The 12097-nt window shown below is 37.5% G+C and overlaps 1 protein-coding gene across 2 annotated transcripts; it reads left to right on the top strand.

The window, feature by feature from the left end:
* Positions 1 to 1074: 1074 nt before the first annotated feature.
* elf3 (E74-like factor 3 (ets domain transcription factor, epithelial-specific)) lies at positions 1075 to 4242 on the top strand. 2 transcript variants are annotated; one of them, XM_067398893.1, is made up of 9 exons: positions 1075 to 1196; positions 1295 to 1438; positions 1835 to 2065; positions 2155 to 2301; positions 2409 to 2519; positions 2625 to 2711; positions 2958 to 3074; positions 3172 to 3367; positions 3465 to 4242. In XM_067398893.1, the coding sequence occupies exons 2-9, from the start codon at positions 1303 to 1305 to the stop codon at positions 3568 to 3570; spliced, it is 1131 nt and encodes a 376-aa protein (XP_067254994.1). In that variant the 5' UTR covers positions 1075 to 1196; positions 1295 to 1302; the 3' UTR covers positions 3571 to 4242. The 2 variants fall into 2 exon arrangements, with proteins under 2 accessions (XP_067254994.1, XP_067254993.1); XM_067398892.1 differs by having other exon boundaries at positions 1832 to 2065.
* Positions 4243 to 12097: the final 7855 nt, after the last annotated feature.

Raw genomic sequence — 12097 nt, 5'->3', positions numbered from 1 at the left:
ATATACTTTATATTAGAAGTTATATCAGTGATGATCTCCTTTAAGTAGCTCTTCAAAGAGCCGTGAGGACATTTTCAAAAATTCTATACAGACAAACCTACATATATGCTTATGACTGATGGAGCTGTTCACACTTTCTCCTTACACTGAGAGTTTAATTAAAACGATGCAAGACAGGCAGAGAGAGAGAGAGAGTAGGTGGACGTGAGGTGACAGACGCCTCCGCTCATGGAAAGTCATTTATCTTCAATCAAACCCGTTCACTTGCATTCCAAGATCTCTTTTCTTCAGAGTTCATCCGTGTGACGTCGACATTAAAATGGAAAAAGATCTGCAGTGATGAGAGGAGGGAAAATGTGAAGACATGGAAAAACCTAAATATGGATCATGTACATCACATGATTAACTGCTATTTTTAGTAGCGAATTGCGTAAAAATAGAAACAGAAAAGTGTAAACACATCACCATTCATATACATTGGTTTTTACTCTGAGCTACTACAATAAAAATTATAACAATATGGTCCACAAAAAAGACAAGCATTGCTTGGTATTTTCATCACTCGCTGCCATCATGAACTTCATCCACAACAACAGAATAGTGTTTACCATCACCTACATCTACTACAAAAGCACTCAGCCGTGTACAAAAGACACAAAGCAAACACACACAGAAATACCAGCCAGTACTGCAGCAAACCGAAACCTGTTTTAAAGTTACACACGTATATCGACAGTAAATATTGACAGAAATGACTTCATCCCTGCAGGTCTAGTTGAGAGAATGGGTTAATGTGTGTGTGTGAATTGCCATGGTAAAGAGTGTGAGCGACACAGTATTTGCTCGCATTTATCTCTAAATTTATGTTAGCTGCCTTGTCATGTTTCAAGTTCATGTTTCAAGGTCTGAAAAGCTATTCTAAAGGAAAAAAATGAAAGGGTTGAGTGGCCAAGCGAGAGAGAGAGAGATTCGCTGGAATTCCCCCTCCCAGGAGAATATGCACACCTGGCCACGCCTCCTCAGGTATGTCTCATATCAGCCTATATAAATCCATCCGAAGCAGCAGGTGCATCAGCAAACCTTCTGATTCTCTCAACACTGAGGATAAACCCTCACAAACTACTGGATTATTACTTAACCAACACTTACAGTGGGATTTTATCTGGAAACCTAGCTGCCTTTGGCCACCACAACAGGTAAATAATTTGCCTTTGAAAAGTTCTAAACGAAAAAAAAACTGTTTTATATACTTTTGATTTGCATAGTTACACTGGTATTGTTTTTTGTCTTGTAGAATTCACAATGGCATCAAGTGAACTTAGTCTAATTCTCAACAACGCAAATGCCAACTTGTACCCTGAACCGTTGAGCATGACAGCGCCCGTGTCCAGACCACCACATCTCTCCGAGATCACCTTCAGCGGCAGCAACACAATGGGTAAGAGTTCATGACATCCCTCTCGGATCTTGCTTAATGTTACGGGATGGTTCCCATCGCCCAACCGAGAGCCCAGACATGCCACGGCAGTCTGACCTCAGTTTCTGACTCTTAAAATCATTAACCGAGGCAATGTTTAACTTGGCCCGCAGTAGGCGCGCAGGAATGTTTTCTTTACGGTCTTTCAGCAGTGCATTCATTGTTGACACTGTGATCAAAACCTTCGGGGTGTCAACACAACTGATAGTTAAACACACAACAGAAGCTCCGGCCCTGGAGACAGTAAACCTGAGCGGCTATTCTTCTATTGTTAGCGAGGCAGATCTCTGTGGTGACAACATTACATGTCAGTACCTGTGCAGGTGTGAATGATGCTTTGAACCTGTTCTCCAGCAGGTCCCTGGGACCAGGTGAACCCACAAATGTGGACCAGGCAGAACGTCCTCGAGTGGATCGCCTTTCACGTGGAGGACAGCAGGTTTGATGCCAGTCTGCTGAATATGAGCTACTGTAGCATGGACGGGCTCACACTCTGCGCGACGTCCAAAGAAATGTTGATGGGCATATTTGGACAGGGGTTTGGGGAACGGCTTCACCAGAGTCTTGAGAACCTAAAGGCCAGATATGGTGAGAAACTTGTTTAAACGAACCTTTTAAATAGTTTGACGTTGTGCCACTTGAATGCATTAACACCCTTGATCTGTTTATTTCTACAGCTAATGACCTTTCTGAGAACACAGTTCTAAGTGAATCTGAATTAGATATACTGGAGAACATCCTGCAGGATTCATTTCCCTTCATGCACGGACCAAACCTTGGACCACTGTTGGAAACGGTGGTGGTCCAAACCTCAATCCCAACAGGTGAGGAGCAAATTCCACTTTCTGACCTTTCAACACAAAACCCAAACCATAGATAGTAGTACCCATCTACCCGTACTGGAAATAACATTGAAATTATATTTGTGCAGACAATTCAGAAAGCAAGTACAGCTACTTCGACGAGTACACCAACCAGCTGACTCCAGAGAGTGACCACGGCTATGACTCTCTAACTGAGAGTTTTCAGAGTTCTCACGCTGGTACGTGCCTTCACTAATCTCCAGTGAACAATTCATGTAATTCTGTCAAAGAACATCCCAAGATTCTCCTGAAGTCTAAACGTTCTGTTCTTTGGTCCTCTTCAGGCAGCTTCCTGAACCCGAGCTCACCCGAGTCCAACAGCAGCGATTCCGACCCCGAATACTCCGAGATACCTTATTCCGTTGGCACCAGTAAGTTCCTCCGAAGCTCAACCTTGCTCCTCGAGGCCTATCTACCTGCAGAGACTAGTCAAACACACCTGAACCAGCTAATCAAGGTCTTCGGGATTACTTGGCAGTTGAAGACAGGTTGAAACTAAACTCTGCAGGAAGATGGCCTTCGAGGAGCCACCAGTAGCTTGAATGATGAAGTGGGAGTACCCCAAATGACCTTAAGGATTAGTTATCTAACATTTGGGTTGTGTTTCTTTTCCACAGAGACCTCTGTAAAACAAGAGCCAGGAAAGTGCCAGAAGAGAGGCAGAGGACGCCCTCCAAAGCTCAGGGATAGTGAGGGATTCGACCACTTCATTCAGTCCAAAAAAAGCAAACATGGTAAGTACGCAGAACTCTGTTTGAAGAGGTTCCTGACGCTGAGATCAAGTGGCGTCTACCAGTAGGTACCACTATACTAAACTAGACTCCATTGCAGCTCCAAGAGGAACCCACCTTTGGGAGTTTATCAGAGACATCCTGATCCATCCGGAGCAGAACCAGGGCCTGATGAAGTGGGAGGACCGCAGGGACGGCGTCTTCAAGTTCCTGAAGTCCGAAGCTGTTGCTCAGCTTTGGGGGCAGAAGAAGAAGAACAGCAGCATGACGTACGAGAAGCTCAGTAGAGCCATGAGGTAAAAGACACAATTCTGGGATCAAGGGGTTTGGGGGGATTTGTCTCGTTGGAGCCTAGGATGGAGGAATAATCTAAATTCTTTGTCTTTCCTACAGGTATTACTACAAGCGAGAGATTCTGGAGAGGGTGGATGGACGCAGGCTCGTCTACAAGTTTGGAAAGAACTCCACCGGTTGGAGAGTGGAGGAGACTGGATACTAAGGAGGGTTGCTTCTAGTCAAAAGTAGAGACTTTGGTCTCCTGCTAATGAGGACCTTTAGGCTGAGATTGAAGATCCTCGCTTTAGAAACACACTCTTCCCAGAGGGAAAAGGTTTCACAGAAACTGTAAGCCAGTGTTTTGGCTAAAGTAGGTTTTATGAACCGGTAATAAAATGTTTAGTGGAGCTTGTCTGGTTGGAACGGCACGCAGGCGTGGCCTGGATCAGACAGCAACGCTGCACCACTTAAAGACTCTGTAAACACACGTTCTACACTATGGTTGAACTGTGAGAGAATGTAAAGCTTTGTAAAGGGTCTTTTGTTTTGGGAAATGAAGTTTTATGTGTAACACATCAAGGTTATTTGTTGAGTAACCGGAGAACATTATGGTGGTATGAAGTGTTTGTAATGTTCACATGTGCTGTACTGATTGATATCTGTTCTACTGTATATAAATGTATGTAAGAACTATATATTATTCACAATACTTGTCAATCGAGTACAAATCAGATATATCATTGAAGATTCTGTTCAATTTTTCTGTGATTTGTTAAGTCACTGGATAATGTGTATGAGGATTTCCCTCGCAGATTGTATACTGTAACTATTATGTATGGCATTTATTTGCTATTTCTTTTGTATGAGCCTTTTCTAAAATAAAATTTCTGATGAAAAACTGATGCGTTTATCTTGTATTTGTGCCTCACCCTCTTGAACTACTTATTTCAACATTTACTTTATATTTGCTCAAGCCTTGGTATCAAAGATCAGAGATGTGTTGAAATGTGACACTTCCGTATAAATTTCAACACACATATACGCAGCACCTCACACAGAATGTAGGACAAACGCTACTTGAGCTCTTGCACATCTCCACCATCCAGCATAAACATGTTAAAAATGCGGGTCAAATATCAGTGCCGATCAAGAACTCACTTGCTGGATGATTCAGCTAATTTTTTCACTGCGAGGCTCCAAAATGTATCCATGAATTTCTTCATGATATCTTAAGTCTCAAAGTGTTTGAATCAGGTGATTTTTAGTGCACGTATAAAGCCAGTTCAAACTACCACTAACCAACCACAAACAAACCATCTTCAAAATGTTTTGGCATTTCAAACTGTGCAAACTTGTTCTGTTCAAAAAATGTTCTGTTATTTAATACAATGCTGCTTAGTTTTAAAGGTGATTTAAGTGTGCAAAAGTTTTGGATGACTTTACACTGTCATATAAAAACCAATTTTTGCGTTACTGTTTGATTTTCAGTCCTAGAATTTCCAAACGATGCCGACCTTTGCTTGAACTGAATCGCATTTTTCATAGCAGGTTTAGTTTTGCATTTTAGAGCACAATGCGACTGTTTTTTAGAGGTCTGACATTCAAATACATGCACATGTACACCACATTGCATTTGAATTTTGGATCCACATGCAAATAGATGCAGCTGAAGCAAGCCGAAAAGAGAACCACCGTCCGAATTCAAAGCAGTAAATAGTGTATGAATTGAAACATCTCATGTGTCTGGACTCACACACCATTTAATACCTGTGAGAGCTGCACAAAACACTTAGAAAAGAGTTTTCATGAGCTCAAAAACACTTTAAACTACACTGCAATTACAGTTATCGGAGACGGCTAATCTGGTCGAGTTGAACTGGACTTATCTTACGCTAGAATCCATCAAACCATCTCAGATGACTTGATCACTAGTTACTAAAAACAGAAGTTTCACTCTGGGATCTTTACACCATTGTCATGTTTTGTGTGTGTGTGTGACCTGACCAGTCGTTCAGATATTATGAGCTCTTACTTCCAAAAACATGAAAAATAAATGGAAAAATAATTATTTTGTGTATCACATGACTGTATTTCAAGAAGTATTTCAGGTGTGCGCAGTTACACTTTCATTTTTGAACAATACACAAATATGCACACAGTAAACATCAGGTGGATTGTCAGTTTGAACCGTGACTATCATGACTAACACTCTCTGTACACTCCTAAAAGCTTTTGTCAAAGCTGAAATTACCGACACAATTATTCAGGTCAAGTATGTTTTAATAAGCCGTGCCCGAAAGAAAGGCGGAAACTTCATTAAAGTCATTGCCCAGATAACAGTTCTGGCAAGGTTCTTTAAAAGTAATGAACAAACGTTATTCCAGTAACGTTAATAGAATGTTTATTCAAAGTTATCTGGTCTTTAATAATGTTCTCAAAACTTTCATGGAGTGTTTTTTTCTGAAATGTTTTAGTTGGATGTTCATGTAAATCACTACTTGTTTTGGAACGTTCAGAGAACATTGAAAAGTAACATCCACATAACGTTTGAGGAATGATAAAATGGAATGTTCCCTTAACGTGCACATAATCATGAAAAAAAAGTTTAAAAAACTTCATAGAAAAGATTTCATAACTTAATGGGAACGTTAACAAAACAATCTAAGCTTTCTTTTTCCCTAACTAATAATTGTATTCACATGAATTTTCATTTCATAATGTGTAGTGATGATGTTTAAATGCTTTAAAGTACATGTGGCTTTCTAAAGGCCTGTTCACACTAAAAACTATAACAAGAACTATATTAGCGTCCACATCAGCGGACAATAACTATAACTATAACTATATTAGCATACACTCCAACAGATGATAACTATAACGATAACTATAACGATAACTATATTAGCGCCCACATCAGCGGACGATAACTATAACGATAACTATATTAGCGTCCACTCCAACAGATGATAACTATAACAATAACTTTAACGATAACTATATTAGCATCCACATCAGCGGACGATAACTATAACAATAACTATATTAGCATACACTCCAACAGATGATAACTATAACAATAACTTTAACGATAACTCTATTAGGATCCACACCAGCAGACGATAACTATAACGATAACTATATTAGCATCCACACCAACAGATGATAACTATAACAATAACTTTAACGATAACTATATTAGCATCCACATCAGCGGACGATAACTATAACAATAACTATATTAGCATACACTCCAACAGATGATAACTATAACAATAACTTTAACGATAACTATATTAGCGCCCACATCAGCGGACGATAACTATAACAATAACTATATTAGCATACACTCCAACAGATGATAACTATAACTATAACGATAACTATAACGATAACTATATTAGCATCCACATCAGCGGACGATAACTATAACAATAACTATATTAGCATACACTCCAACAGATGATAACTATAACGATAACTATAACGATAACTATATTAGCGCCCACATCAGCGGACGATAACTATAACTATAACTATATTAGCATACACTCCAACAGATGATAACTATAACAATAACTATATTAGCATACACTCCAACAGATGATAACTATAACAATAACTATATTAGCATACACTCCAACAGATGATAACTATAACGATAACTATAACGATAACTATATTAGCATCCACATCAGCGGACGATAACTATAACGATAACTATATTAGCATACACTCCAACAGATGATAACTATAACGATAACTATAACGATAACTATATTAGGATCCACACCAGCAGACGATAACTATAACGATAACTATATTAGCATCCACATCAGCGGACGATAACTATAACGTTAACTATATTAGCATACACTCCAACAGATGATAACTATAACAATAACTATAACGATAACTATATTAGCATACACTCCAACAGATGATAACTATAACGATAACTATAACGATAACTATATTAGCATCCACATCAGCGGACGATAACTATAACAATAACTATATTAGCATACACTCCAACAGATGATAACTATAACGATAACTATAACGATAACTATATTAGCATACACTCCAACAGATGATAACTATAACAATAACTATAACGATAACTATATTAGCATACACTCCAACAGATGATAACTATAACGATAACTATAACGATAACTATATTAGCATCCACATCAGTGGACGATAACTATAACAATAACTATATTAGCATACACTCCAACAGATGATAACTATAACAATAACTATAACGATAACTATATTAGCATACACTCCAACAGATGATAACTATAACGATAACTATAACGATAACTATATTAGCATCCACATCAGCGGACGATAACTATAACAATAACTATATTAGCATACACTCCAACAGATGATAACTATAACAATAACTATAACGATAACTATATTAGCATACACTCCAACAGATGATAACTATAACGATAACTATAACGATAACTATATTAGCATCCACATCAGCGGACGATAACTATAACAATAACTATATTAGCATACACTCCAACAGATGATAACTATAACGATAACTATAACGATAACTATATTAGCATACACTCCAACAGATGATAACTATAACAATAACTATAACGATAACTATATTAGCATACACTCCAACAGATGATAACTATAACGATAACTATAACGATAACTATATTAGCATCCACATCAGCGGACGATAACTATAACAATAACTATATTAGCATACACTCCAACAGATGATAACTATAACGATAACTATAACGATAACTATATTAGCGCCCACATCAGCGGACGATAACTATAACTATAACTATATTAGCATACACTCCAACAGATGATAACTATAACAATAACTATATTAGCATACACTCCAACAGATGATAACTATAACAATAACTATATTAGCATACACTCCAACAGATGATAACTATAACAATAACTATATTAGCATACATTCCAACAGATGATAACTATAACGATAACTATAACGATAACTATATTAGCATCCACATCAGCGGACGATAACTATAACGATAACTATATTAGCATACACTCCAACAGATGATAACTATAACGATAACTATAACGATAACTATATTAGGATCCACACCAGCAGACGATAACTATAACGATAACTATATTAGCATCCACATCAGCGGACGATAACTATAACGATAACTATATTAGCATAAACTCCAACAGATGATAACTATAACCAGGGCTTGACATTAACTTTTTTGCTCACCAGCCAATGTGGCTAGTGGTTTTCCAAAGTTACTAGCCACTCAGCATTTTCACTGGCCACAATTTTGCTGTGGGGAAATTACATTTTATATGATTAAAGTTGACTCTGGCATGCTTAAATTACTTGATTTACAAGATTTAAAACCCTTTCAAACTTAATGCAGATTGACCACCCAAATCAAGACTATACATTGCATATATCAGGTATGTATAGTTATTTTTGTTAGGCTATATAAAAAGAACAAAGAATTTTCAAATAGTAATTTTTTATATATATATATATATATATATATATATATATATATATATATATATATATATATATATATATATATATATATATATATTTCAGATACATATGTTTATTTAGCATACATGTATACATTTATTTAACATTTTTTGATGTTTGATTAACATTAATGACAGACAGGTATTTATTTGGGGGCTGCTGAATGCATGGACGTCATATACTGACACATTAATTTTTTACCCACTTAGCTGTAAGCCATAGCCGACTGTATTCACGCATGATACTCCACAAGATGCATTTTGACATCTGTGTGTGCGTGTATTCAGGCGCGAGGAGAACTGATCGCGCGCGACAGAGAGAGAGCGCACGCGAGCGCTTCTGTTGTGTCATTCAGCGCGATTCCGCCTATCCCGCCTTCACTAACTGCAAGTTAATCGATAAAGAATTGTGACTGAATTGTAATTTTGTGATACGATGAGCTTGGCTATTTTTCATTTGGCTGTAGGCTGAAATTATATTCAACCCGCCAAAGTGGCTAGTGGGAGTGGCTGTCTTACTCAAGCCCTGACTATAACGATAACTATAACGATAACTATATTAGCGTCCACACCAGCGGACGATAACTATAACAATAACTATATTAGTATACACTCCAACAGATGATAACTATAACGATAACTATATTAGCGTCCACACCAGCGGACGATAACTATAACGATAACTATATTAGCGTCCACACCAGCGGACGATAACTATAACGATAACTATAACTATATTAGCATACACTCCAACAGATGATAACTATAACGATAACTATATTAGCGTCCACACCAGCGGACGATAACTATAACGATAACTATATTAGCGTCCACACCAGCGGACGATAACTATAACGATAACTATAACTATATTAGCATACACTCCAACAGATGATAACTATAACGATAACTATATTAGCGTCCACACCAGCGGACGATAACTATAACGATAACTATATTAGCGTCCACACCAGCGGACGATAACTATAACGATAACTATAACTATATTAGCATACACTCCAACAGATGATAACTATAACGATAACTATATTAGCGTCCACACCAGCGGACGATAACTATAACGATAACTATATTAGCGTCCACTCCAATGGACGATAACTATAACGATAACTATAACTATATTAGCATACACTCCAACAGATGATAACTATAACGATAACTATATTAGCGTCCACACCAGCGGACGATAACTATAACGATAACTATATTAGCGTCCACTCCAATGGACGATAACTATAACGATAACTATAGTAGTATACACTCCAACAGATGATAACTATAACGATAACTATATTAGCGTCCACACCAGCGGACGATAACTATAACGATAACTATATTAGCGTCCACACCAATGGACGATAACGATAACTATATTAGCGTCCACACCAGCGGACGATAACTATAACGATAACTATATTAGCGTCCACACCAGCGGACGATAACTATAACGATAACTATATTAGCGTCCACACCAGCGGACGATAACTATAACGATAACTATAACTATATTAGCATACACTCCAACAGATGATAACTATAACGATAACTATATTAGCGTCCACTCCAATGGACGATAACTATAACGATAACTATATTAGCGTCCACTCCAATGGACGATAACTATAACGATAACTATATTAGCATACACTCCAACAGATGATAACTATAACGATAACTATATTAGCGTCCACTCCAATGGACGATAACTATATTAGCGTCCACTCCAATGGACGATAACAATAACTTTATTAGGTGTGAATGGGCCTTGAGTGCACTAAAGTGGGTTTGCAGTTCTCAGATCAGAATCCATCACGAACGACCCCTGAAGAGAAGCTACACAGCAGAGAGTTTGTGTGATGGTGATTTATGATAGCATGCATCAGATAAGAGCTCAAGTGTGTTTACTGCATTTCTCAAACTCATGCCGAGTCTTGTTTGTTTGCAATGCCACATTCTTCCACAGTTCTCTGGAAACAGTGATGGTCAGTGTGTATGATATGATGTTTATGCCAAGTGAAGCAAAACCAAAGACTACAGTATAAATTTCACTGAATTATTATTCAGATATATTGGCAGGATTGTCGGTGTGTTCCGGTGTTTCTCCTGAGTAATCAACGTCCAGTAACTGAAATGATTAATTTATACAATGATGAACGTCATAGTCACATGACTAACCAGGTCAGAATCCAAACTGAACAACAAGAGACGTTGATTATGACAGACTTTATTTATTATTGATGAATCAGACTCATAAAGTGCTTGAATTAAAAATGTTTCCTATTTTCTTACATTCTCTTATATGAAGTTCCTTACTAACATTGTTCACTCTGCTTCACAAACACAAAGTGTCATTTGTCAGTCACGTTATAGTGAAGCTGTAGCGCAGGTCATAATGTGTGAGGCTGGTTTCTGTGCAGAGCATGTGATCATGAAGCTCCGCCCACATCCTGTCTCTCCCATCATGATCTCACCGAACTGATTTGCATAAGCATGCAGGGATTTTCCCGCCTTCTCCCCTTCAACTTCCAAGAAAAAATCCATGTAGATCACCAGCCCACACACACATTATCTCTCGCACATGCCCAGAGGATAAAGTCAACAGCGAGATGTTTTGATCCAAACGTAAAGCTTTATGATCGCATCTGTTCTGCTGTGTGATCCTTTGTTAATAATTTAATTTCCAGTCAATATTCGGTACTGGTCGAGTGAAACGCCCCATAGACTTACGTAAAGAGATCAACACAGGCCAATTATTTATTAGTCATGTAACAGAGGCTTTTGTTCAAGGACTGAAACTCTTTGTTTGGTTTTCAGTAACTTGCTCAGTAAAAACACACTGTATATTGACAGATTTAGAAAACAAGTAGTATGTGAAAAAGTATGAATTGTGCAACATTTTCATGCATCACTTCATTGTGTTATGTGTAATTCAATGAGTGGCATCCAGTTCATTTGTACATATATATATATATATATATTTTGCGATAAAAAATTTGTTTTTTATTTTTAAAATGTATTATATTACATAAATATAATTAGATTAGATTCATTTTTCATATATATATCCTTTATTTAAAAAAAAAATGTATTATGTTGCATTGTGGGACAGATATTTATGCATATTTTAGGCAGATGTAATTGCAACCATCAGCCTATCAGCATCTTTCTCCATTGAC

This window comes from Chanodichthys erythropterus, chromosome 10 (genome assembly GCF_024489055.1).
Source record: "Chanodichthys erythropterus isolate Z2021 chromosome 10, ASM2448905v1, whole genome shotgun sequence".
Taxonomy (NCBI): Eukaryota; Metazoa; Chordata; class Actinopteri; order Cypriniformes; family Xenocyprididae; genus Chanodichthys; species Chanodichthys erythropterus.
Note: the sequence above shows the minus strand (reverse complement) of the source record. Positions and strands in the feature narration are given on the sequence as shown.

Bases quoted from the DNA above. Each gene is read 5' to 3' on its own strand.
- elf3 (XM_067398892.1), top strand. From the start codon at position 1,303: ATGGCATCAAGTGAACTTAGTCTAATTCTCAACAACGCAAATGCCAAC. The intron at 2,066-2,154 runs GTGAGAAACTTG...TTATTTCTACAG, and splicing joins GAACCTAAAGGCCAGATATG to CTAATGACCTTTCTGAGAAC. The intron at 2,302-2,408 runs GTGAGGAGCAAA...ATATTTGTGCAG, and splicing joins CCAAACCTCAATCCCAACAG to ACAATTCAGAAAGCAAGTAC.